Source organism: Ambystoma mexicanum, chromosome 5p, assembly GCF_040938575.1.
Source record: "Ambystoma mexicanum isolate Mex_15411 chromosome 5p, UKY_AmexF1_1, whole genome shotgun sequence".
Lineage (NCBI taxonomy): Eukaryota > Metazoa > Chordata > Amphibia > Caudata > Ambystomatidae > Ambystoma > Ambystoma mexicanum.
In genome coordinates, this window is record NC_090930.1 from 1,027,551,832 (window position 1) to 1,027,579,814 (window position 27,983).

The 27,983-nt window shown below is 47.4% G+C and overlaps 1 protein-coding gene across 1 annotated transcript; it reads right to left on the reverse strand.

The window, feature by feature from the left end:
- Positions 1 to 99: 99 nt before the first annotated feature.
- LOC138481381 (tubulin beta-2B chain) lies at positions 100 to 27,920 on the reverse strand. The gene is made up of 4 exons (XM_069613514.1): positions 27,764 to 27,920; positions 25,518 to 25,626; positions 13,487 to 13,597; positions 100 to 1,433 (listed from the first exon to the last, which is right to left on the reverse strand). Exons 1-4 carry the CDS (start codon positions 27,818 to 27,820, stop codon positions 373 to 375), a joined length of 1,338 nt encoding a protein of 445 aa, XP_069469615.1. The 5' UTR covers positions 27,821 to 27,920; the 3' UTR covers positions 100 to 372.
- Between the last annotated feature and the right edge of the window lie 63 nt (positions 27,921 to 27,983).

Sequence of the window (27,983 nt, forward strand, 5' to 3'; positions counted from 1 at the left end):
TAAATCAAAAACGAAATCTAATGCATCATGATGTGCTTTAGCTATAAAAATAGCATAAATAGTAAAAACAAACAAATCTGAAGGGGGAAGCATGGAACATATTTTCTTGATGAATTTTAATGCTGAGAATCAGAAAATGTATAGATAAGAATTTAGAAATACGGTTTAGAGCAATTTTGTTATCTATGTTGGTAAGACAAAACCACAAGTGTCACTCTTGATACCGCAAAAGTTTAAGAACTAGCAGAAGCCGACAACCGGTATGTTCACAGAATACACATGGAAACACTCATGCTAAGGCATACTGTCAACTGGCACCCTTGCCATTAAACACTGTGCCTTGTTAGACTTCATCCCTTTTCATCGTGGATTTCAAGCATCCTCTTCTCCTTCGTCCTCTTCAAATTCGCCCTGCTCATCGGCAGTGGCATCTTGATACTGCTGGTATTCCGAGACAAGGTCATTCATGTTGCTCTCTGCTTCAGTGAACTCCATCTCGTCCATCCCCTCACCGGTGTACCAGTGCAGGAAAGCCTTCCGCCGGAACATGGCAGTGAACTGCTCCGAGATCCTTTTGAAGAGCTCCTGGATTGCTGTGCTGTTGCCGATAAAGGTGGCAGACATTTTGAGGCCTCGCGGTGGAATGTCACAGACTGCGGTTTTCACATTATTTGGGATCCACTCCACAAAGTAGCTGCTGTTTTTGTTCTGCACATTAAGCATCTGCTCGTCTACCTCCTTCATGGACATCCTCCCACGGAATATGGCCGCAACTGTCAGGTAGCGGCCATGCCGCGGGTCACATGCCGCCATCATGTTTTTGGCATCAAACATTTGCTGGGTCAGCTCAGGCACCGTAAGGGCACGATACTGTTGGCTGCCACGGCTGGTTAGTGGCGCAAACCCTGGCATGAAGAAGTGCAGACGTGGAAAAGGCACCATATTAACTGCCAACTTCCTCAGATCAGCGTTCAGCTGGCCAGGGAAGCGAAGGCACGTTGTTACTCCACTCATGGTGGCAGAGACCAAGTGATTAAGATCCCCGTACGTCGGCGTTGTGAGCTTTAAAGTACGAAAGCATATGTCGTACAAGGCCTCGTTGTCTATGCAGTAGCTCTCATCTGTGTTTTCGACCAACTGGTGGACAGAAAGGGTGGCATTGTATGGTTCCACCACAGTGTCCGATACCTTAGGAGATGGCATCACACTGAAAGTGTTCATGATGCGGTCTGGATACTCCTCCCTAATTTTGCTGATAAGTAGGGTACCCATACCAGAGCCAGTGCCACCTCCCAGAGAATGGGTCAGCTGGAATCCCTGTAGACAGTCACAGCTTTCCGATTCCTTCCGTACCACATCCAACACAGCATCCACCAACTCGGCGCCTTCTGTGTAGTGGCCTTTTGCCCAATTATTTCCAGCACCACTTTGACCTAAAGGAACAAAAGAAAATGGCATCTTTAAAATTATGCAGTCAAAGAAAAGATGGACTTCTGAAGTGCTCAGTGTATTCAATCTTACAGCAAATTACAGTGCAAGAAAACATTTCAGCTCAATGGGCCACAGAAACCGATAAGAAATATTTCATTGGAAATGACCTAGGATTAACATTGTTTTATTATATAATTTGCATATATGCCCACACCGAAAGTGCTGGATAGAAGCTATATTCTTGACTTTAAAAATATCAACTGCCTGGTCTGCCCCCCACACCTGTTAAAGTCAGTGGCATAGCACAAAAAATATCCCACTCCGCCCCCAAGCTCGGCAAAAAAAAAAAAAAAAAAAAAAAAAAAAAATAAAACACACACACAAGTCGCGCCACACTCCGGCCCTGCCTGGAACACCACGAATGCGCAATACACACGATCGTGCTGCTGCAGGGGCACACCACACAATGCTGTAGGAAAAAGATACATGTGTGCGTTTTAATCGAACCTTAAATCTTTCACCTAGCATAGAAACAAGTGCGGGCAGTACAAAAGATAAGTTTCCTCTTTTAATAACCTTGTCCACCATTCGTTAGAAGACATCCTGTTCCCTTCGTTTACAATTGTCTCCAAGTGCCAAGTAGGCTTTTCTGTAGTGGAGCTATGTTCCCTGCTGGCCTGCACCCAGTCCCCACAAACCACATCACCACGCACCCTCCCACACACAATCCAAATCCCCAAACTCTTGCAGCTGCTGTTTAAGGGAACGTTCAGCTCACTGAAAGTGCAAGCTGCAACGTCTTCCTACACTTTTATTTTAAAACGAAACCATTCTGGAACGGTTTCTTTTTAAACTAAAAGTATAGGAGCTCTAAAACAAAATTTAAAAAAAGTAGAGGAGCACCTCTCCCGCTCACTTCGACCACTGCTTTTCTGCGAATCCAGTGCAAAATAGCAATATATGCTCCAGTGTTAGCCTCTACAAACCATCTCTATGGATCCTTTTGTTTTCCCTGCTACCAGGACTTTTTTTGTTAAATACAAGTTAAAACAAACTTAAAAACTGATTTTCTATACACCGGACTGGGAAATGTTGACAAATACTGCTATTCACTGCTCTTTCTTCATGTGCCAATTGCTGATGAATTAGCTCCCTCTTGGGTTGCTCTCCAGTCCATTCTCAGTTTTCCTTAACCTGATTCTAGATTGGTTACCAATGTCTCTTCATCCACGTCAATCTCTCCACAGCTAGTTTCCACTCTACTAATATTCTCTCTTTGGCCCGTGTTACTGACTCTTAATAAATTATACATAGATACAGTTTGATTCAACCCCGATGCGTAAGAGGAGGGTTGGCATAATGAAGTTCGATCTAGATCCTGGGTGTGGTTTGGCTGCCTTGCGTCAGTTAGCAGTCATTTTAGGGACAAGCACTTGCTATTGGTGCAGTTTTTTTGTGTACAGCCAGGCAGTAGTGTATATTCAGGCTGGCTGCATCACCAAGCTTCATGGTTCACCACCGGCGGATGATGGACAGCCATCGCAAACCAGAGTCAATGATCACCAAATCACCAGACCGTGGGCGAACATAGTCAAATGATCTCTTCAGGACTCATGGGGGTGCACGACCAAAGCAGTTCCCTTCGTAAAAAGGGCAACGGCTGTCTTTGGCAAGACCTGCTTTTTTCTCCCTCTGGCGTGACACAAAATTGCTCCTAAACAGCTGTAATGGGGAATTTCTTGGGATTAAATATAAAAAAATCCTGTTTCTAGTTTTTATTGCTGTGTTAAGATATGGCACTGTTAGACTGCTGTGGGCCTACGTTAGACCATTTTTCTCTTTCAACATGCCACGCTGCAGCTTTTACTTGCTTCAATGAACTTTAAAAAAAATAAATTAAAAAGAAAACCACAAATACCTGCGAATGTCTCCCTGGCTAAAAAGAATGCGTTATTCCACCAATACTGGCTTGAAAAAGCTTGAAGTCACATTTCCAGAAAAAACATTTTTTGTAAAAGAACGTGGTGGTCGTCGACATTCTGCATACTAATGCGAGTGCATTTCATTCCCAACACCGAATACAGAGGTAGGAATACGGTTTTGGCCAAACAACGCAGGATTCTGTTTTTTTTTTTTTTAAACAAGTGAATAAAAACCCAGATTTGCAGTAACAAAAACACCTGCTCTCAGATCGGCTATAAAACAAGTCTGCATTCAACGTTCGCGACTGCAATATTCTTTTGTTCTTATGCATAACAAAACACTATGGTTTGGAACAGTAGCATATACATCATCCATAGGTGCCCTGGTGGAATATAGAGACCCAAACAGCAGTGTCACCAGAGTACAATACGGGGGTTCTACATTTTGTTTGCTCTGCAATTTTTGACATTCAGATGTGTACTGGCCCATGACTCCCTTTGTCTTAGCGGTGTAAAGGGCCGCCAAGTGGGGGGGGGTGAATGTTGGAGATAATAAAAAGGAAGTTAGGGTTGCCAATTAGCTATTTACCAACACATAGGACATTCAACATTGAGGACGTACAGAGTGTAGTACCCGAGTTAGAACAATCAAGTAGTCAATATTTGAGACATCTAATTTTTCAGTTTGCTCATTCTCTATAGGTTCCTTGGGAAGAAAGCTTAGAGACTTCAGTAGAATCATAGGAAGGTAGCCCATGGGGTGTGGGCACAATCAAAAGTTGACCAACAACAACAAATGTCAACATGACAGTGTTTTGGCCATTTTGCGTGGAGCTCGAGGAGCTCTAATGGTGTAGGCCTTCATCGGGACAGGACTGTCTTTAGAGTGGGGAGTCCTATGTGGTCGGATCCGAGGAGCTCAGTGGCTCAAACGTTGAAGTGGAAAGGTCCACTTCCACAGGATGGATTCGTCCTCGTGTCAAATAACGCGGTCATGCCTCTCGCGAGCACGTAAAGTTGCCGAGATGGTTCTTGCAGCGGTGCGGTGTCTCGGAGGCGCAGGATGCACTTGCGTGGTCGTGCCTGTACGTCCTCAATGTTGAATGTCCTATGTGTTGGTAAATACCGGTGTATTACTACACCAACTGCACTTTAAATAAAACCTGTGTTGCAGAAAAACAGTTTAATGAGAATTCTGTGTCCACCCACACATGGGGTGACCCACTCAGGGTTGTAGCAGTGGGCGCTCCACAGCAGACAGTTCTACCTGACCTTGCTCATTTGTTTGTTGATATTACTGTACCCACCTGGGCAGAGCAAGGCAGTAACCAGGTACCCTTCTGAAAACTGGTTAAATACGCTGTTGCTTGTGGCCAGGCATCAAGGCGTTTAGTTCCTTTCCCCATCACCCACATAGGAGCACTCTTGAAAACATTAATGCTGGCGCCTTCCATCACATTCCAACTAATCCCACGCACATTAGACTACGCCCATCTTTCTTAGAGGGTACATTTAGAGGTCCACCAGACAGCACCCACAACTCTCCACCCGGTCCTTTCTTTCTGAAGACCAAGGTTTGTATTTCCCCCCCCCCCCCACCACCCCAACCCCCTGGCGGGGGCCCAATACACCAGTTTCTAGACAAGGCTCGGCCTTTAATTTTTTTTTTTTAAACGACAAATCACAAAGCAGTTAGCACTAAGCGAATTCATGGCAGAGAGACCTGTCCAAAGCTGTGAAGTAGCTCTCTGGGTCCCGGTCCCCTTCTTCCAGCTGAATTATTCAGTAACCCGCATTTTGGGGTCCAATCCCCAGAGTTTACAAGGCTGAAAATGTATGATGTGCTTTCACAGGGGCTCACGATCGTTCAACCAATTTCCTACAGGTAACTAACCAACTCTGTAGGATCAACAGTTTAGGGCTACTTGATCTAAAATATTTGACCTTTTCCCATTTGACCCATTTTATTTTGGTCGTTTTTTGGGTCGAAAATGCAGGACACCCCCTCTGCCCCCCTCACACTCCACCTTAACCTATTCCCTTACCCCCTCCCCATATATTTAATGTTACTGAAAAAAAAGATCAAAACAAGTCAGTCAAATTGAAAAGCTCAAATGTTTGTTGATCAAGTATGCCAATACTGGACCAACAGCATGGCAGCAGCATTACACTTTTTGGGGGCACCGTGGCTCTAAGAATACAAGTGCTCCCAGGAGGTGTACCCCATGTTTGCTATGAAGATGGCCATTATAGTGCTGGAGCTGGCCTGCCTGCCTGTTGCAGATCAGACCTGGGGGGGCAGGAGGGGGGTGTTGCTGGTCACAGATCAGTGTTCTTGGTGGGACCCACGTACCAATTAAAGCCAGCAAATAGTAGAACGTCTGCTTTGTTTGAACAATATTGCCCGCATCTGGTTGGCTGGCAGGCAATGCATCATGTGCATTGGAGCGAATGCACCCCTATGACAGAGGCAGAACATGCGAGCCTTCCCCCCCCCCCCATTTCCCCTTGAAGAAAGGAGGCTTTGCACAGGTCCTCCTGTGGTGCCCCCTGAGGGCAAGGACTTTTAAAGATCCTGGGCGTCCCTTTGGTCAGAGGCATAGACAGGATAGGTTCTGATCGGGCAAGGCCCACTTAAATCTGTAAATGCCCACAGCGCAGTGCTGTGTGGACATATGCAGATGTTAATGTCACTGCAGCGGGCTCAACTACATTAGCTTCAGACCCCACTTTTGACAAACCTGGCTACGCCTCTGGTCCCTTTCGAAGACGTTTTTCAGCTTCTCTGGCAGCAAAGGAGCAGTGTATGGTGCCGAAATACACTATAAAATGTTGAATATCAATTAGCGTTGGTATTCCATGCACAGTCCGTGTTCCCCTTACCACTAACTTTTCTGGGTCAGAACTGGTGAATGATTTTTAGTTACAGACTCAGAATCACCGTTTTCCCCATTTGTTTTGCTGGTCTTGGGTGTGTTCATGAGGAGATATGTCTTGCAAATACCTCTAACTGGAAAGTGACCGTTTTTGCCTGCAATAAAATCATTTCACAAACCTTTGCACTGGAGCAAATCAAGAGTTGCCTTGAGAATCTCAGATTTGCTCCAACTAGCTCGTCCCTGCCTCTCCAAAGCCAGAACTGCCAGGAACACCAGAGATGCCCTTGAGCAACTTTTTGTGAACCATCTCAAAGACGCTCCCTCGCCAGCTCTAGATTAGCTTGGTTTTAGAATTTCTGAATAAGGTATCAGCAAGTGGGGAGAAATCTGAGATGCACCGGGCATTTGCTCCAGTGAACATGTGAATTGGCTCCCTATGTCAACCATTTTCTGATTGATCAGGGTCTCAATGGTTTGATTGGCGTGATCTCCGTGGGTGAAAGGATACAGATGGGCCCAGGGGCTGGCAGTTCTCCTCACCTCCGATCTCTCAGCACTGTGCCGCATTCACTGGCAGGAGTTTTCAAGTCTTCTATTACCATCCAGCTCTGGTCTGCTCTCCACTCCAGCCTCAACCATGCCCAACGCGGGACTGTTCAAGCAAATTTCAGATGACGAACATCAGGGCGAAGACCGGCTTGGCATTTAGTGAAAATGCTCTTCTACCCAGTTCTGTAATGTTGGGCGTGGCGAGGAGGACAGCGGGAGGGGGGCAGGGTTGTTTCTGATTCTAGACATCACCCCCACCTCCATCTGGTCCATCACAAGTTAAACGGCCTGTGAATACTAGGGGTGTCTCCGAAAGGGTGGCTGCAGAGCTTGGTGTAAAACGAGATGGGGGCTGAAGGGACTGCAGTGTTCCTCCTCCCTGTTCTGGCATTTCATAAAGGACTCGAGACTCCTCTGGCTCATCCTAAAAGCTCCATTTAGTTAGTATACATTGCAATTGATTTGCTTTGTTATTTGGTGGGTTTTAGTGTTGTTGGGGTACATTTGAAAATTGTACAGCACGCAGTTAGCCTGGGCCAGGCAGCGCTTCAAAAATAACATTTTAAAAATATTTATACTACCTCCAGGGGTCAATATCACGTGGTTGCCAGGAGAACCCAAGCAAGGCCTTATGTAAGGCCCCATGCAAGGCCCCCTCGGAAGTGATCACAGGTCTCATTCACAACTCCCGAGTCAGGATCTGCACAGGAAGTCACGCGCATGGTCTGTGCTAATGACTACTCGCAGTGTCCACTGGAGTATGGCAGCTTCACTGTTGCCAGTGTAACTAGAATGCTACTTCATGTATTGAGCGCAGAAGAACGAAAACTGCGCTGCCACGTCTTTTGACCGGCGACTAGCACTTCTTTTAATAACACTTCAGCTTTTCAACAAAACTAAAAATAGTGTTCGATTTGAAAGTTTATCCATCAATCATAACCAGTGGCATTGCACCAGGCAAGCCTCCCAATCAATGTTTTAGGCTGGCCTGCGCCATTGTAGAAGACCCCCAGCCATTGGCAAGCCTGCCCTTCTCCCGCCACCAACAGTCCGTTCAGAGCCGATGGGCAATATCGCCCTCTGCATGGGAACACAAGCAACTGCAGCGCCATGTGAATATCTCGCTTGCAAAATGTCGTCGGGGAGGCGATTTTTTCCTGACCCCTAAAATACTTTCCCCAAATATTCTAGGAGGGGTATCATTTACGATTCTAAACTCCAATACTAGAATACTTGAGGAAAGTTTAATTTTAGTCAGGGTGCAAATTTGGAGAAATGTTTGCCACGCCCCTGACGAAATTTTCCTTGATGAGATCTCCACCGAATACCGCAACTAGCGAGAAGCTGGAGTCCTGGAGCAGGAAGCTAGGGACCCACGTCGGAGCACACACTCGCGCTCTGAGCGAGACCATCCAAAACCAAAAAGTGATGGAAGGCTTTGAATCCATTAGTCATAACCAATGGCTGTGCACTGGCCAGTCTTCTGTCGCATTGCGTTCATGCAGATGGCTCCTTTTGATGACAACCATCAAGAATCATTTGTATACGCCTGGTCCATTTTTGCAACGGCACAGGTGTGATATTTTTTTTTCTTAAAGTAAAAGATGGTTTAGCAAGGCTGCCTTCATCAATGATGGGGGTTTTGATTCATTGGACTCTTGCAACCTCCGCTTTCTGATTTTATTCCGCCTTTTCCTACAACTTATTTTCACCCATCCTTGAAATAGGTAGGCACATAGAACATACAGTATGTATATCATGGGCAAGGTTGCAGAGATCTGAGTACAAGCGGAAAGCCGCATGTTCATATCCTCAAGGAGCCAGCTCCCCATTTCATCCTACGGCTGATAAAGATCAGTAACCTGGAGTGGTCTCATGAGCCCTGTCTAGGGAAATGGAGAACAGCAACCAGATCAAAGGGGGGGAGGGGGGAGGGGGGGGGGGGAGAGATTTCCCTACTGCCCAATAGGCACTAGCAGGAGCCGTCACCATACAAGTCCTGGATAGTGGGTGAGAGGAAGAAGTACAGCAATTGTTGCCATGTGGCAAGGATCCGATCCAGGCAAGCACCCCCCCCCCATGCTCGAGTCCAGTGCACTCCTTACCACCCCACTCACAAACTAGCTCTAGCAGACTCCCTCCACAGTCGAAGTCTATGCCCTGGGCAAGCCCTCTTGCCCACAAAGCACGCTAGTGCAGCAGAAAACCAGGACTCACGAGCTATGGTGCTATGAGCAGGCTCAGGTGCCACAGCCTCTTGTGTACACTATATCAATGAGCCAATACATTAGTGCACTAGACCATTATTATTAATATATGGGGCCAAACACTGCAGTCTAATCAACCATGTATTAAAGGATATGTGTGTATTTTTGCAGCCGAAGGGGGAAAAAAAATCTGACCAGTTCCGTTGGAGCGATTTACTAAGGATCACATGGCCGAGATTTTACTAAGGATCACATGGTCGAGATGGGACAGTTTTTATTGCACAGTTGCCAGTTTTTGTTTAGGTTTCAGGCTACATATTCACGGGTTGCGTCGTTAGTGTCCCGGAATAGTAGCTTGGTAAGCGTTAAACCATTACCTGTATACATGTTGCAACCTTTCCCTGCGCCAGACAGGAAGGGGTGACCTACCCGCAAAAGAATGGTTAGGCCCCAAGTAGGCAAACTACAAGTTCAGTGCTAGACTTCATCTGATGCACGCCTGCCACTGCGAGTTCGAATCCCGCAGCAGGGCGGACATAGCCCTTCCTCCGACTGAGATTAATGGAGCACCATGAATTGCATCTATTACTGTCCTCAGAAGATGGAGGACTCGGCCCAAACCACTAAATAAAAAACACAAAGTATTATTTTCAAGGGGTGGGTAGGACAAGTGGCTTGGTTTCAAATGAGTGTCTTTTTAGACTGGACATACACACGCTCGAGTCCTCCATCCTTTCTGTCTTAAACAGCAAAGTAGTCTGGAGGAAGAGAAACTAAGGATTTTTGTATTTAAAGCACAAACACAACTTTAAATAAAGCGTTCAAGTTGTTCTGGGTAACGGATGAGATATTTAACATGCTCTGTCTTTTAGCGCACAACATTCTGTATCCTTGGACAGTGTTTGCGCCCTCAACCCAGATCTAGAAGCACCAGAATGCACTGCGAAAGTAGGCGAAGGGAGCTCCAAAACTAGCAGGTCTTCACCCTTGGGGGCTTCGATGCTGCAGGCCATAAAGGAGATGGCCCACTCGTTGAATAGCCAGTCAACTCTGTAAGGCTCCGACTGCAAGGAGTCCTTCACAATGGAGGCCATGTCTAAACCAAAGCCTGGGAGCCACCTTGACGTTCTCTAGAGCAACCTGAGATGACCACATCCTTACACTGCCACCCCCTTTTCCCAACCCGGTCACCAGTGCACCTGATCGAGAATGAAAGGTTGCACGAGGTGGAATTCTGAGGCAAACCATGCTTGAGCACGCAGTTATTGGAATAACCTGCACACTGAAGTTCGGAAAATGGCCTTCCAGCAGAGGATCAACGCCTGGTGGCAAATGATGAAAGTGTTGCCTGGAAGGATGGCAGATCGCACAGCGAGGCCCACAGGATCCACTATCCGGTAAATACTATTTCCAGTCATATCTGGAGCTCACAAGGTGTATTATGGGGAAGGCACGTGACAAATTCCTCTGCCCAGCGTGGGTCAGACATGGGCCCGCTCCATTCTACTGCTATGGCAGGGGTTCTGGTACCACCCAGGAGGTTCCAGGCGCACGAAGAAGCAGAGGTGTAGCCAGGATTGTCTAACAAGTGGGGCCTGAAGCTAATACAGTTGGGCCCACCGCAGTGACATTAACATCTGGATATGACCACACAGCACTTCTGAGTGGGCATTTACACATTTTGGGTGGGTCTTGCCCACTCAGGCCCTACCCGGTCTACGCATCTGCGAAGAAGTGGGGCTACACACGTCATTTTAATAGTTTCATGGCAAGATGAAAGCTCCTTGGCAAGGAAGGTTAATGGTGCTGCGATTTCGAGGGTATAAATTGAGCATTAACCCAGATTTGGGGAATGGGGGTGTTGAGGGTGGGGGCATTACTGGGTTACGGGGCCAGGTAATGCCCCGAAGCCAAAGATGTGCAAGGGTCTTAATGACAGCCCCAGGGAATTACATGAACCTGGTAATACCCCCATCACCATTGAGGGGTTTAGTGCTATAAGCATCCCATCATGTTACATGGAGAAAAAAAATGAAAACAAAAACGGGCCATGTCTAGTGCAAGGCAACACAGGCCAAAGGCAGGGGTCTCCACGTCTGGTTTTCAGTTGTCGAAATGCATTCTGTTTCTGTGGGGCAATTCTGAGAACACTTGAGCCATTTGGTTTTTGTGAACTGGAATTGGAGACCCCAAGTCTAGGATGTCACAAGCAGGGGGGCACCTACGGGGGTGAGGTGGTAGACATGCGCCAAAGACTGCACATAGCCTTGCATTGGGCCTCTGGGCACATCTCCGAAGGTTGGAGTAGTTCCTTGAAGCAGACAACGGTAGCGTTCACTGGAACATTAAGGCGCTCCAGCGCATTTTCGACCAATCCACCACCGGTTTGCAAGATTTAATTTTTCGAAAATGTGTGGGGGTGAGGGGGCAACTACATTCTGTGGCCACACTGTTACCTTAAGTAGGGATGACCCTTAAATGTAGAAGGCTCCCATGTCTTGTCGCACTGCCACTTGGAGGGGGGGGGGGGTAGGGGAGGGGGGGAAATCCAGCTTTTATCTCCTTACAATCAATGGGCCCAAATAGGCATGTCGGTATTTTCTGGGTCCACAGTAATCACTATTCTGCACAGATTGGGGGTGGTTATGTTTTCCTGTCCCATGCGTACCTCTAGTGAAGGGGATGGACGCAGGTGCCCAGATGCAGGAGGGTTTGGAGATTTGGGCGATGGCCACTCGTAGTTGAAGGTTGTATCCTATTCAGCGAGGATTGCGTTTGCTATGGTTCTCAAGCAGTCCTCATTAGAACTAGGCTAATATATTTCATTATCATATTTGGAATATAACTTGATAATGGATGCTGTATTGTGTCACCCACGTGGGCTTTGTGGCAGCACCTGAGGTGGAGTCCTGAAATACATTGCCCATTAATGGACAGCCAAGGCGAGCATGCTTTCCATGGGCCAGTCAATACCATCAATATACAGCTAGCCATGGTAGGTATTCTAAGCGCTACAACAGGCTGCTGCAAACTGCGACTCCCCAGATGTTTTAGACTCCCATGACTGCACACCATTCAATATGCTGGTTAGGACTGTTGGGAGTTGTAGTCCAACAGGTAGAGAACCAAAGGTTGCAGACCTCTGCACTAGAACAGGCGTCAATATGACCCAATGTAATTTCGAAGGGTGAAGGGCTGGCCCCTGCCAGGATTCAAATAAGCAAAGTACAGGGCAGCCACATGTCCGAGGTGCGCATTGAGTTAATACCCTGTCTGTGTGTGGGCATCAGACTATTTGAGGTTGGAAGTTAGTGTATCAAAATTTTGGGGTAAACATTCGGGAGAGGGAGGGATGCGCTGGCATGTCACAGAAATGATCGGGCTTAATTTACTGAAAACTATAGGGGTGGTTTGTGTGTATGCAAACAGTGAGTAGAACATTTGGTAAAATTACTTCCGAAATTATAAGAAATACCAGCTTTGTGTGAATACATTAACCTGGTAAGTTGTGGCAGACAGTGTTATACACAAAAGGGCATGTGTGAACTGTGTCAAAGCCAATACGAAAAGGTGGAAGGCTCAGTTAGGACACATTTCAGTTGAAGAAAGTCTTTTCACTAAACTGCGTCCTGAGGAAGTGCAAAAATGCATGAGAAACACGCATTGCCTCATCCTTTCTCATTACACCTGGAAAACGATACTCAAATCAATCCTTTTGAAGGTGAAATGGTCTGGATGTTCCCATCACTTGAGAAGAAAATCATTTGTGGTAGCTTGTCACCAGATGCAGTGTGGTGACGGGCAACTCAAGAAGTTACCTTTAATAATAAATAAGAGTGGGCACCAACGCCAAAAGTTAAAAATTGGCTACCATAATTTAGGAGGGTACCGAGGGAGATGAGTAAGATAAGAGACGTCGATGTTTCTTCCTTGATTTTTCTTCTCTGCCAAGTGCTAATACTCGAGGTGGAAGCAAAAAGTGCCATGTTTAGCTGGTGAGCACCAATCCATGGTGGAGAAGGAAAGGAAGCCGACGAGAACTTGCCTGGTTATTCACCTGTGGGCTAATGGCCTACTGTGTCCGCTGATATCATGGCACAAGTATGTGTCTAGACACACATGGGATTATGACACACATCAGCAACTTGGGGGTCTGGCGCGCTCCGCCTCAAATATTATTTACAGGGCCTTTTAGATCATGGTCATGACCCTGTGGTCTTGAGTCTCTCTGAGTTAAACAGAGCTATATTGGAGAAAGAAAACCGCCATTGGCTAACGCCGTATTGTGCAGGAATCGCCCCACTTGATCCATGTGTAGTGTATGTGGGAATGCTTTTTACGCATAATTGCTAAAAATCAAACGAGGTGGAGTCTTGAAGCTTTCAAAAAGGATTCAGTCAAGGTGGGTGCACTGTGTGTGTGTGCTCGGCAAGCTGGGCGGCATTGCAAGCAATTTTTAGGAAATGGCAAACACAGGGAGGTAAAACGCAAAGCCTACCGAAGACAAAGTTGTCTGGTCTGAAAATCTGGCCAAAGGGCCCCGATCTGACCGAGTCCATTGTTCCAGGCTCCAGATCCACGAGGATGGCGCGGGGCACGTACTTGTTACCTGTGGGTGAAACAGAGTGGCAAGTTAGTTAAAATGGAGTCAGCACAGACACACAACAAGGCCCTCGGGGAATGAAAGGGTAGGGTGGTTACATTTAAAACAGGCATGCATCTTTGTCAATAAACATTTCCCGTCTGCATGGCTAAATGCAACCGATTTACTTGCAGAGGTGTTCACGACATTGTCTTCCAAGCTCATTGTGCTTCTACTTGTCTTGCCGGAAACCTAGCTGCGAAGTGCCCGAAATAAAAGCGCTACATCGGCCCATGGCCATCTATTCATCCACCAAGGACACGGGCGTCTTACAGGGACACCGATTGGCTCCTCGAGGGCAGTCTCAGCCTTGCAGAGAAACTGTCAGAAGTAGCCTGAACGGCCGTTTAGGGGAGTTCTCCGACAAACGTGGCTGGAGGAAGAAATGTCCAGTCTGTTTTCGTGACCTCCATCAGTTGGGGACTCACAGTTTAACACAATGCATAGTGTTGTCGAGTGTATTTAAATAGATCACGTTTGTTTAGGTTTCCAAATAAAAACTATAATTCACTGGGATGATGTCATAGCGGGAAGTTCTTTCCTGTAATTCACTACAATGTCATCATTCCTGTGATTTTCAACCAATGGGAAGCCATCAATCTCAAACTGGTCAACTAGAATCAATGCCCTCCAAGCACAGCACCACCTTACATAGTCCACACAGAGCAGCGCAAGAAGAGGTGTGCAGCGCGCTGGCCCGTGAAGGCAGAGGCGGTGAACCAAGGCTGTTTAGTTGGAGACCCACCTTGTTGAGTGTACGAGCCCCTAAATCTACTATATTACACAAACCTAAGGTGGTATCCGCAGGGAGGTGTTGCGGAGATACCGCAAAGTCACAACCAGGAATTCAGTCTACACTAGATTGTGTCTGAGCAGGGGTCTGCAATATTTGGCTCTCCGTATATTTTGGACTGCAACGCCCATCAACCCAAGGCAGCATAGCTATGGCGAGGGATTATGGGAGGCCTAGTCCAAAATATCTGGAGAACCCTAGGTTGCCCCCCCCTTGTTTTTAGAGATTTAATTGCACACGTTTCGTGGCCGAAGAATAAAATGGAGCGGCTCCTGGAAAAACATGGCTTTAAAAGTGGAAGGAGCCCTGTGGTATGAGTCTGTGCATCAACACAGATCAATGTCATGTGCAGGGAGAGCAGGAGGCACTTTAGAGCGGCGACTGATTATTGTGTTGGGTAACGCGGACTCACGCACCGTCTTCCTATAGATGCACAATTAGTCTCATGATTGATATGACATCTCAAAATTTCTATTTCTTAAGGCCCTTCTCCTATAGACAGATTTCTTTATGGGAGGGCAAGAGGGGCACTTGCCCCGGGCCCCTACCTTGGAGGGGGGCCCCAGAAGGCTGGCTTATTAAATAAAAGGCAGTTCCCATTAGTCACCACATTTAAATATCACACCTCGGGATTTTTATGGTGTGCTGCTCAGAGGCTCTAAACCCATTGCCAATCTGCTGTTAAAAAGTACTTTCTGCTCTGATCTTTCATCCTCTAATGCTATGTTCACTGTGGTTTATACAAGGTTTGTGTGGTACAACACCTGTAGCATTCTCACTGTTCTGTGGGGATTATATTGATCATGTGCAATAGCCATATTTGAAATGGATATTGGTAAATATGAGTGCCCCCATGGTTCAGAGGATAGCTCCGTGTGTTAAGCACTCACTGCAGAGATCTGCGTTCATAGGCAATTACAATACCAAATTCCAACAAGGCCGACTCGCATTTACAATGTATGAAGTTGTTATTCCTGCATGTATATGTACTTTGTTTTTTAGCACTCCAGGTTTTATCATCACCAATGTACCTGCAGAAGATAGTGGGTGCAATAGAAACGAACATAGCGTCAGTATGGTGAAAGTCTAGAAATGAGTTTGTTCAGATGGGGAGTTGTAAAACCTACGCAGGCACCTCCAATGATGACAATAAAGTGTTGTTCCACAGAGGTGTTTATCTATCCAAATTCCAGACTGTGGAACCAAAGCGTTCATGCTTGGATGCTGGTTTTGCCAGCAGGCAATACAGTGATCCGAAACAAATCTTATATTACTGACATTACTGTGCTGCCTTCTATGGAAAGGTTTTCCTTCTCACATACTCGTGGCATTGTTTACCAAATACCTGATCTTTCCTAATATGTAGGCCATTTGAGTGGAAGGAGTTCTAGACAGAGAGAGCAGACTTGATATGGCAAGCATATTGCAAAGGTCTGCTTATGTAATTACAAAACAGTTTTCTTTTTTGTACAATTCCAAGGTTGTTCTGCATATTTTTAAATACCATTGCACAAGGTTTTTCTGCAAGTTTTTAAAGACCATTGCACAATCCTGTGTTTGATGTGTATTTAAACCTTTAAAATATAAAAGAGAACCTATATGAAATCTTTTAACACCACAACAGTTAGTATGCTGGTACTTTTATACTTCCCTTGATGATGGAGTCATTTAAGCTAGAATCATTCCCATTTTGTAGAATATGCTTCTATAACATTTTGCTTTTAAAAATGTTTATTTTGGGTTATGTGATTTGTATATTTGCCAAGTCAGTTCTGGAAAATGGGATTATTTTAGTTTGGGGTAAGAACTAGAAAAGAAAGTCGTAAAGTGCAGAAATTGCAGAGTGGGTGCGAAACACAGCTTCACCTCCTAACCAATGCGTGATTCTGGGTCTCTAATTTAACCTTATATTTCCCTGTCAAAATTGCAAGTCCCTAAACCTTTCAAAATTGTCAGCCCTTCAAAGTGATTTCGTTAAAGACTCGCTCATAGTTTCACTTGCTAGATATAGTGTTGCTTCCTCTATAATAGTGAGCATTGATATATTGCACACCACAACCACTTCTTTATTTGCTCTCCAATGGCAGTATGGACACATTCCTGTTAGCTTCTAATCTTCATCCACTATGTATGCTATGTGTAGCTTTTTCCTTGCTTCCGATTGGTCCTCGGTATCCACGCTTGAGCACTTTACATTCTGCGAAGCAGCTAATCTGAGTGCACTTTTTTCCTACGATCTGTATCCTGCATATATACTATGGCCGGTGTACCTTCCTTGTGGCTGCTAGTGATGAAAAGTGCCCCGTCTATGCTAGCTCCCAAGAACCATTGTCATAGGCTGCTAATGTTGCCCTTTAAATGCTACTTGTTTATTATTTTGATTACAAGAATGAAGAGGGTAAGGAGACTGAAAAGGAGTATCCATGCCTATTTTGATCACGGCAAGGCAGCATATCAAGCTCTGGGTTGTGATCGTGACATTGGGGGGGCGGTGCACTACATATTCTATATCCCTTAATTCCTTTGGTCTGGTGGAGGGCCCCCCCCCCCAAAAGGTGTCCATGCCCCAGGCCCCAAAATTACTTAAGAGGGCCCTGCTTATAGACTAGGTACACCGGCCGTGTTAATCAATTGCTGTCACTAGATTGTTGGGCAGGGACTAGAGCTAATGCTGAGAATTTTGAATATTACGGATGCACCTTGTATCTTGCACATCTTATTGTATTACATAAGGTTGCGTCTGCACTGTGGTAACGTAATACGTTGATAAATGATTCTCAGCAAAGGGATGAATAAGTCTGCGTCTCCATTAGCAGTTTGGAGGCGCACTTATTCATCCCTTTGATTGGAACATTTACATTACTACAAAGCAGACGCAACACAATAAGACGTGCAAGATACAAGGTGCATCCATAATATTAAAGATTCTCAGCATTAACTGTAATCCCTTCCCAACAATCAAGTGACAGTAATTGATTAACTTAGTCGGTATACCTAGTTTATAGGAGAATGGCCTTGAGATGGATCTCTGGGTCGAAACACATGTTGGCTGACCATAGCAGGAATAAATAGAAATTTTGAGATCTATTTGGAATATCTTAATTCAATCATGAGACTAATTGTGAATCTATAGGAAGACAGTGTGCAAGTCACCATTATCCAACATAAAACAGTTTTAGTATTACCTTTTCAAGGCCCTGCTTGGGTGGGCCTTGTGGAAGGGTTAACGCTGCCTGTCGATAATTCAATCACAATAGAGTGGTTATAAGTGCACAGGTATACTTCAAATCCATTCCAGATATTTGCTTGCAACCCAGGGCCATGTTCACTTGCCAATAGAGCCAGTTTGCGCAGCCTTTGCACAGCGAAGCAGTACCACCTGTGGCACACTGCTCAAGTCAGTGGGACAGTGAGACCCTTCATTGCCTTGAGCGTTTTGGCTGTCCAGTGGGTCAGCTACTCAAGGTTTTGGATACAGGACAATCGAGGACTGTGGCTGAATATTGGCTTCTTTCAATATGGACACTGCCACAGCAGTAAAAGCAGGAGCTTGATTATTATTAGGTAGAGTTATACAGGCTTAGGGTGTGGGGGCTTCCCGATGCCGCACAAGGTAATAGGCCCAAGCAAAGCAGACTGGAGGGGCTGGGGGTCATTACCACTTTGACTAACATCTGCTTGGGGTCTCTGGGGGCGGGCAGTACGGGTCAGTATTTTGCGTGAAGCCAGAGATGGCTGCCACTAGGGGGGCAGAGCATAAGGAGCAGTGGGCCGCTTGCCGAGAATGTTAGCTTTCATAATTTGGTAAAGGAGCGTTCTGAACTACCCAATTGGCTGCCACATTCATCGAGGGCGCCAATTAGGAATCTCACTTGGAGGAGCATAGATTATCACACGCACTACTGTAAACATACAGCAAATGGAATTGTAGCTATGAAATCTCTCGACTATAAATACAGCTCGCTGCCAAAATCTGGACCACCGAGTGGTATTCATAAATGCAGCAGTGGAGTGGTCCAAATGATCACAAATAAACTAGGGGTGTACCAAACTTCGAGTAAGTATTCGGCCGAATTCCGGCTGAAAAAAAATAGCTTCTTGCCGAATACTTTGACATTCTCATTTGAATACAATGCAACATGAACTCAGAAAGGCAAATTTAGACTTCAGTTTGCAAAACTGATTAGAATTAGATCAGACAAAATGCAATCACACAGCTGAAAAATATCTTCTATTGTAATCTGCTCTTTAGGGCATGTCTTGCTACAGATTAAGACAAAAAAGGTGTTCATCTTATATACTTAGCCTGTAACAATACCTGAACATCTTTTCTTTTGTCAAGTGTTTTATATACAATGTGTACTTTTTTCAGTTGGAAAAAATAAACTGAAATAAACGTGCATAGATACTTTCAGTTCCTGTCATGTCACTTCCCATCGTGTACGTCCTAGTCCCCCCCCCCCCCTTTTCTTTTTTAAGGACTTGAGTCCCGAGTTTAACATTATCTGATATTTTATCAGGAAATTATAAGTTGCATACGTTTGTGTATTGGCGAGAAAAGAGTGGCTAGGATAATTGAAAAGTGAGCCGCATTTGTTTGGGTGGGGTGAATAGTTGTGAGATGGAGTTCACGCATTTCAGATTTCCTCTTGACTTGTGTCCTGCATGAGCCATTTAATACATTTCTATGTGAGCTGCAAAGAAGTTTAGAAACTCGACCAGATTGAGTTTGAAACTGGATAGAGAATTCAAAGCATCTGATTCACAAAGGTAGTCCTTTTGCATTTGTGAAGCCTCCTACTTTAACTGGCACTGAATATGCAACAATCGGCTGTACATTTGGTCCCTTCATTTTGGTTAAATCTGCTTTATTTCTAGCTTTTATACTTTAAATAAAGATACTACATTAATTACAATGAAGAGAAATAAAAGTATAAAATGGTGCTTGATTTGTTTTTTTTAATAAGTGTGTTTTTTGAACTTCGGAACATGATTTATTAAATAAAAGCAACTATTCGGCTTTGGCTGAATAGTTGACAAACTATTCCAATATTCGGCTGAATACTAAATATGCTATTCGGTACAGCCCTAACATGAACATTTATTGTGGGTTGCTCGAACCCGCTTGTGTCTGGACAACTCACTCACGGTTGAAGGAATGGAATTAGTTTGCAGTCGTGATTTGTGGAACGTTATTCACGGGTATGACTTACCTGCCAGCAATTGACAACTTAAAAACGAATGTGAGGTGTATATTAAAAAAATATCAAATTATGAAAAGAGTACCACTGTCTCATGACGTAATCTCGGAGCACTGGTGACGTGGGAAAAATAAAAAAACTCAAAACGTCAAAATGGCTCACAATGCACATTATGCGTATACATTTTTACAAAACACGCATTTTAAAAAATAATGTTTCCCTTTAACTTTCAAGCTTCCCACTGGCTGAAAATCTATAATTCTCTGGTAGGACATCAGCCTATGAATTGCAGCCTACACTTGTGTACGATGTCCTTCCTACAGAAGCCAGACTTGGAAAAGCACTGCCGAATGTACAAGAACATGAGCCAAACATTTGGGACAGAACTGCTTACATCCACCCAAAGGTAATCGCCACCAGAGCAGGGGCTGTTCCCTACGACAGCAGTGTCCAGGCCGCCCCGCAATAGCCTCGCCCTGCCCCAATGGCCACCCTGTGACTGCAGTGTACAGGCCATCCTGCGATAGCCTCGCCCTGCCCCAATGGCCTCCCTGTGACTGCAGTGTACAGGCCACCCTGCAATAGCCTCGCCCTTCCCCCAATGGCCACCCTGTGACTGCAGTGTACAGGCCACCCTGCAATAGCCTCGCCCTTCCCCCAATGGCCACCCTGTGACTGCAGTGTACAGGCCATCCCGCAATAGCCTCGCCCTTCCCCCAATGGCCACCCTGTGACTGCAGTGTACAGGTCATCCTGCAATAGCCTCGCCCTGCCCCAGTGGCCACCTTGTGACTGCAGTGTCCAGGCCATCCCGCAATAGCCTCGCCCTGCCCCAATGGCCACCCTGTGACTGCAGCGTACAGGCCACCCCGCAATAGCCTCGCCCTGCCCCCAATGGCCACCTTGTGACTGCAGCGTACAGGCCACCCTGCAATAGCCCCGCCCTTCCCCCAATAGCCACCCTGTGACTGCAGAGTACAGGCCACCCCGCAATAGCCTCGCCCTTCCCCCAATGGCCACCTTGTGACTGCAGTGTACAGGCCACCCCGCAATAGCCTCGCCCTGCCCCAATGGCCTCCCTGTGACTGCAGTGTACAGGCCACCCTGCAATAGCCTTGCCCTGCCCCAATGGCCACCCTGTGACTGCAGTGTACAGGTCACCCTGCAATAGCCTCGCCCTTCCCCCAATGGCCACCTTGTGACTGCAGTGTACAGGCCATCCCGCAATAGCCTCGCCCTTCCCCCAATGGCCACCCTGTGACTGCAGTGTACAGGTCATCCTGCAATAGCCTCGCCCTGCCCCAGTGGCCACCTTGTGACTGCAGTGTCCAGGCCATCCCGCAATAGCCTCGCCCTGCCCCAATGGCCACCCTGTGACTGCAGCGTACAGGCCATCCCGCAATAGCCTCGCCCTGCCCCAATGGCCACCCTGTGACTGCAGCGTACAGGCCACCCCGCAATAGCCTCGCCCTACCCCAATGGCCACTGTGACTGGAGCGTACAGGCCACCCCGCAATAGCCCCGCCCTGCCCCCAATGGCCACCTTGTGACTGCAGCGTACAGGCCACCCCGCAATAGCCTCGCCCTTCCTCCAATGGCCACCTTGTGACTGCAGCGTGCAGGCCATTCTGCAATTGCCTCGCCCTGCCCCAATAGCCACCTTGTGACTGCAGCGTGCAGGCCATCCTTCAATTGCCTCGCCCTGCCCCAATGGCCACCTTGTGACTGCAGCGTACAGGCCATCCCGCAATAGCATTGCCATGCCCCAGTGGACACCTTGTGACTGCAGGGTACAGGCCATTCTGCAATAGCCTCACCCTGCCCCAGTGGGCACCTTGTGACTGCAGCATACAGGCCACCCCGCAATAGCCTCGCCCTGCCCCAGTGGCCACCTTGTGACTGCAGCATACAGGCCACCCCGCAATAGCCTCGCCCTGCCCCAGTGGCCACCTTGTGAGTGCACTGTACAGGCCATCCCGCAATGGCCTCACCCTGCCCCAATGGCCACCTTTTGAGTGAACTGCATAGGCAATCCCGCAATGGCCTCGCCCTGCCCCAATGGCCACCTTGTTTGTGCAGTGTGCAGGCCATCCCGCAATGGCCTCGCCCTGCCCCAATGGCCACCTTGTGAGTGCAGTGTACAGGCCATCCCGCAATGGCCTCGCCCTGCTCCAATGGCCACCTTCTGATTGCGGTGTAGGATATTTCATAGGCACATTTTTGAGAGAAGAACAATTATAGCAAACTCATTCAGCCAATATAGAAATTTCGCTAAAAGGGGCAGACAGTTTATTTGGGCTGGGGTTTGGTTATTGGCTTATACGTGCCCTGTGGGGCCTGAAGCTAATGTAGTTCCCACTGCAGTGACATTAACATCTGTAAATGCCCACAGAGCGCTGCTGAGTGGGCATTTACAGATTTTGGGTCGGCCTTGCCTGCCCAGGCCCTACCCTGTCTACAAGCCAAGTGCACAGGTGGATCTGAACGAGAAGGGGGTGGGTTAGATTAATTGGAGAGAAGAAAAATGCAAGGTAGCTTTGATGTTGCGTTGATGGGTGCAGACCGGAACTACCCGGAGTTCTGCGTGTCAGTTTCTAGGTGTCCTGGCACAAGAGCACAGACATACGTGTCCAGAGGGGAGCCCTTGCATGCCCGTGGCGCTAAGATGCATTGGCCGGGTCTGATTTGTGCAAGTTGATGCAGAGGTGTAACATTCGGTTGGGAGACTTATCCTAGAACCTCGAAGTGACAGATTCGCAGGTGGCACCTTATAAGCAAATACTCAATTTGTGTGAGTGGCTTAGTTGGAATGCATACTGTATCAGCGTGGAGGCCGAGAAGGTTTATGGAGGTTCTGGGGGCAACTTGGCACATCCACTCAGTGTGGCCACGGCAACCTCTCTGCAGTGGTGCCCTTCGGGTGCAATACTTTCGAGGATATCTGCATGGGCACACTGGAGTGCGCTGCCATGTCTGTGCAGCAGCAAGTTCTGGGCAAGGAGAGCAACGCAGGGAGGAGGAGTAAACAGCAGTGGGCGAGAATACTTCCCGAGTGATGCAGGTATTCCAGAGAGGGCAGAGGATGGGTGGGGTCTGTAGGAGCAACTCAGCATGCTACGAGGTCAAGGTGCGATATCCAGGAGCCAGTCATGAGAATTCTGTGTGCCCGAGGAGAGCACAACATCACAGTGGGGGCACCAACTCTGCTGGGAACTCAGGGGGCAAAGGAACACCTCCATTCGGAACCAGAGGAACACCATGGAGCAAATCCTAAGCGGGGCAACAGGACAGTGAGACACTTCGGGAGAAATCCCAGCGAGGAACCCAGGAGCAGTAAATATACAAACTAGAAATTAGAATGATGTACAGGCCGGGAAGGGGGCGGGGGCAAGCCATGTAGCACGTATAGCAAAGCAATTGCTTTGCTGTATGTGGCCTACTAGTAAGGCATGACTAGAGCAAGACCAGAAGACGAGGGGAACAGTTTGAGAGCGACCGATTAGCTAGAGGTCATCATCCAGCTTTCTGCAATGCTGTATCTATAGTCCAGGTGTCTCGGGACTCACTCTTCAGTCTGCTCCTGGACAACACAGATACTCCTTTTGAAGACTATCAATTCCATAGTAACGTTTTAAAGTTAAATCAAAAAGAGTGGTGCCCACCTATTGGCACACCCAGCAGGCGATTGCCATTTCCCTTGCTCACTATGCCCCCTAGCCATTTCACACCCTCTCTGAAATGGATTCATTGTGTACAATAATGGTGTGGGGATTGGGAGATTTGGGGAGTCTGGTGACTTCACTCAGCAGAAGGCTAAGGATTATGGGAGGCAGAAACCTTAAGCTCAGAACGGGCTGTCCGAGAAATGGAAAACCCAGGCCTACACTTCACCTTGCTTCCTATTGTAGTTGGCAGGCGGAAAACCATATCTGAACTCACGAACACAGGTGCTGCACTCAGTGGGCCCTGCTGGGACTTTTGCCCATCAGGCAATGTTCAGCTTTCGTCGGGCAATCGGAGTGCGCACCTGGAAATCAACCCAGTTTCTCCAAAATGCCTCAAAACCCATCTCCCAGTGCCCATGCAGCAACAGGCCAGAAAGGAATCCCTGCACCTGCCCACCTCCCAACCCACACACACACACACACACACACACACACCTCCCCCAGCACGAGCACCTGGTTTTAAGGCAGCTCCGACCGCAATTTTCAGAATGATACTGAAACCCTCTTTGGGAGGAGATGAGGACATGCGGTGCTGGCAAGATGAATGTGGAGTGTGGATTCCTCAAAGTGCCCCACAAAGGTAGGTGCGACATCCCTCTGCCTACAGCGGATGCAGAGGCCGGGAGAAGAGAAGCATGCTGGCAGTGGAAGAATGGCTGTGGGGTGGGGAGGCTGGACTTGGATGCCAAATCCTCAACCCTACACTCTGTTGGCAGGCATCAATGGCCACTTGTTAGGCATCGAGGTTTGGTAGACCATTGGAAGGCTCGGTGCACGAGCTAGAGAAACAGGCAATGGTACAAAGCACTAGGATAGAGGGCTGCATTGTAAACGAGAGCAAGATGCGTCAGTCAAGAGGCAAGACCGTGTAGGCTGCCCACACCATGCGTCCGTTGGGGGGCTGTGTTGGTGGGTCTTCAATGTGTCCCACAGGCCTGGGTGAGTTTTTCCCCCCTTGGCCCAAGGCTCCCCAGGTATCAAAAGGACCATGGAATCTCAAACAGGTGAAGTAACCAGTGTGTATCCAATTTCCTGAGGGGCGGTCCTTCTAGAAACAGGGAGGGGCTGACAAGCATTAGCCTCTGCACAACGTTCACTCAGAGGGTGTCCTGGAACCGGGAGGGGTCAGTCTCTCCCATCAACAGCTGTTCACGCTATAAACAAAGCAGGGAAAGGGGGCTGCCTTTCTGGAATACGCTGATGTCCTCTTGATTTGCGTAGTTTTGAAACTAGCACCAAAAGCAATGAAATCACATGTCCTGGTCATTTTAGAGTTGTGGGGTAGCGAGATGTTGCAGGTGTTCAGCATACTGGGGAAGAAAGAAAGAAAGAAAGAAAGAAAGAAAGAAAGAAAGAAAGAAAGAAAGAAAGAAAGAAAGAAAGAAAGAAAGAAAGAAAGAAAGAAAGAAAGAAAGAAAGAAAGAAAGAAAGAAAGAAAGAAAGAAAGAAAGAAAGAAAGAAAGAAAGAAAGAAAGAAAGAAAGAAAGAAAGAAAGAAAGAAAGAAAGAAAGAAAGAAAGAAAGAAAGAAAGAAAGAAAGAAAGAAAGAAAGAAAGAAAGAAAGAAAGAAAGAAAGAAAGAAAGAAAGAAAGAAAGAAAGAAAGAAAGAAAGAAAGAAAGAAAGAAAGAAAGAAAGAAAGAAAGAAAGAAAGAAAGAAAGAAAGAAAGAAAGAAAGAAAGAAAGAAAGAAAGAAAGAAGCGTCGACACAGATGGGACCGTTGCATGCAGTGTGCTCTTTGCCCATGCAAAGGATACAGTTTGCCATATTCAGGCAATGCCAAGCAGGACAATAGCAGTTGGGTGTTATACACTGTCACAAAACCTAGTGGCATACGGCAGATGTTCCTAAATCAACGGAGTACATATTACATGTACTATGTGAGCAGTGGTGTTGCTGGGGGGGGGGGGCGAGGCCAGCCCCCCTGTGAAACCATGTGCCCCCCTACCTAAAACGAGCAGTGACCATGTTCTCCCCTTACTTTGGTCTTTGGCCCCCTCCTAAATTTGATTCCTGGCAACGCCACTGTAATGGACCAACCATGTCTGCATTGTGACGTCGCAAATATGGAACCTGGGGGTACGGTCCACCGACCCATTTCTACTCATAGGACATGTATAGTGTGTTAAGATGGGGGACACTTAGTGCTCAGAAATAAAGGGTGGGTTACCGGAGGCTTCATTGTAGTAGACGTTGATGCGTTCCAGCTGCAGGTCGCTGTCCCCGTGGTAGCTGCCCGTGGGGTCGATGCCGTGCTCGTCGCTGATGACTTCCCAGAACTGGGGGAGGGAGAGAGAGAGAGCAGATGCAATTAGGCGCAGGTGACGGGCGGCGTGCGTCAGCGCCCAACTCGTTACAGGCACTCAGTGCAGCTGCAGCCACAGCTGATCCCATTCCTGGGCGCGACTGTGTAACGCCCAGCCGGCTGCTGAGAGCTATGCACAGCCCGCGGGTTACTGGACACTGGTGACTCAGCCTTGCATCGCTTTCTGGTCAATAGAAACAGAAACGTCACCTTGGGGCAGCACGCCTGTGGTGGCAAACCCCAGCAATGACGTCATTTTTATTATTCACAAAAACTGATTTTTAACCGATGGTACATAAGAGCAGTGTACGGGCGGCCTCTCGTTAGGAAGTAACCATGGCCATATTAAAAAGGACTTTTCTTGCTCGTCCACATCAGCTATAACCGGGCTCTGCCGCCAGGGACCCGCGTTGAGGGAGTGGAAACTCACAATTCACGCATCTGTGAAGGTTCACCATTTTTATTTTGCCAAATGATATTGGTCTAATTTTATTTTGACAATTTTACCACTTTAACAGCAACATGCAGGGGAGGCAGCCCCAGGCCCTCTCCTTCCAGCCCCCACTTTTATATACCTTACCCTCTATACATTTTCAGCAACAAACATGCAGCAACAAAAAATACGGTGAAACCGTCATTCGGCAAAGTGGGTAATACCGAATTCGTCAAATTCTGAGGGCAAAAATAAAATAAATAAATAAATAAATAGAGTGCCTACCTACCTACATCCCCATTTTGCATTCTTGGGTGCATGAAGTAACAGTGGCTAGTGGAAAAACTTGGAATGGGAGTGGCTGGAGATTCCGAGATGGATGGGAGCTTGGACTAGAAGGATGCTTACCCCTGCCTCTCCTGTGTAGCCTGTGACCTGAAACACATTTCCTTTCGTACTTCCCGGCTCCTGTGTGCCACAACGCCTTTGTTATGCAAGAGTAACTCAGATAAAAAAAAGAATACATTGCGCCACAAAAAGCATTTCTTGTCACAAAATGATATCTTATTTCAGAAAAGAAAATCTCGCCTCGAAATAGCACCGGCCCCAAATACATCACTGCAGGCAGGGTGGACTGAGAACCACAAGAGGTTCAAAACGTCCCCATATCGCAAATGTCCAGCAAGCCCAACCCTTTTCTTATGAGTCTTTGAATTGAATGAGAATTTGAAAACAAAATAGGGTACCACAAAAAACAGACCGATGGGGCAGAGGCCTACTGTGATATTCCGAGAGGCTCCAATAGGCCAGGCCACGCCCGATGCAGGAATGAAAAAAAAACACCTCCGACAAGTCGGGTCCTGACACAAAAGATACACCATGACGAAAGAGCGCGGCAAGCGGTGAAGACATGGACCCTGGAAAAACAGGCAGGTGGCAAGTTGCAACCCATCGTTGACCGCACACCGAGTCGAGAGGGCTAGAAAATGGGCGGTTGAGGACCGCGCCCATGACCCCGCAGCAGCCATACGTCACCGCCCTGTGCAAGGCCACGATGGAGCATGGGTGGAAATATATGTGCATTGTGCACGTTGCAAGTGAAAATCGGCGAGCGTTCTGTGCTCGCTAAAAGAAGAGGATTGAGCCTTTTGTGGGCTGGGCAGGGGTGGTTCCGCCCTGCGGTGAGATAAAGGACCTTCCCCATTTCTGGGCCTTTAGCACTCTATTGACGTCCCACGGTTGTGGGGAAAAAATTACACTTTTCCAGGGGGCGTCATATGTTTTTGAAACGAGTGGGCGAGCCACAATTTCCTGCCTGGGCTGCCCCTTGACATGGATGCACAGGGCGCCTGCTCCCAGTCACAGGCGGTGACAGACCCACCCACCCATAGTCTACATCACTGCCTACGCAGCGCAGCATCACTGCGCTCATCAAGAAGCAAAGGGACTTAAAACGAAAAACCTCTCTTGGCGTTTGATTTTAAGCATTGTACAGCCAACAACCCATTTAAACATTTCTATTCCCGCACTTTATCAATTTAAATGTGTTAAAATGTGTGGGCGCACACCGCGGCACCTGCCATTGGTCACTGCCTATTCGTAATGGTTGCCCGTTATATATCCCAATGCTAACAATCACGCCATTTCTTTGGCGTGTGGATGCCTCATGCTGCGTTACCTTGGCCCCGATCTGGTTGCCGCACTGGCCGGCTTGGAGGTGCAGGATCTCCCGCATGGCGGCTGCTGTGGTGGTGTGTCGGTGCTGGCTGGGGCGGGTGTGTGCTGCGCGGAGGTCAGCACTGCTCTGCGGAGCCGGGGCCAGGAGTGGAGGGGGGTAGTGAGCAACAGGGCGCGGCCGGGGCTGCGTGCAGGGGAGGGGGCACGAGCAGGCACGAATC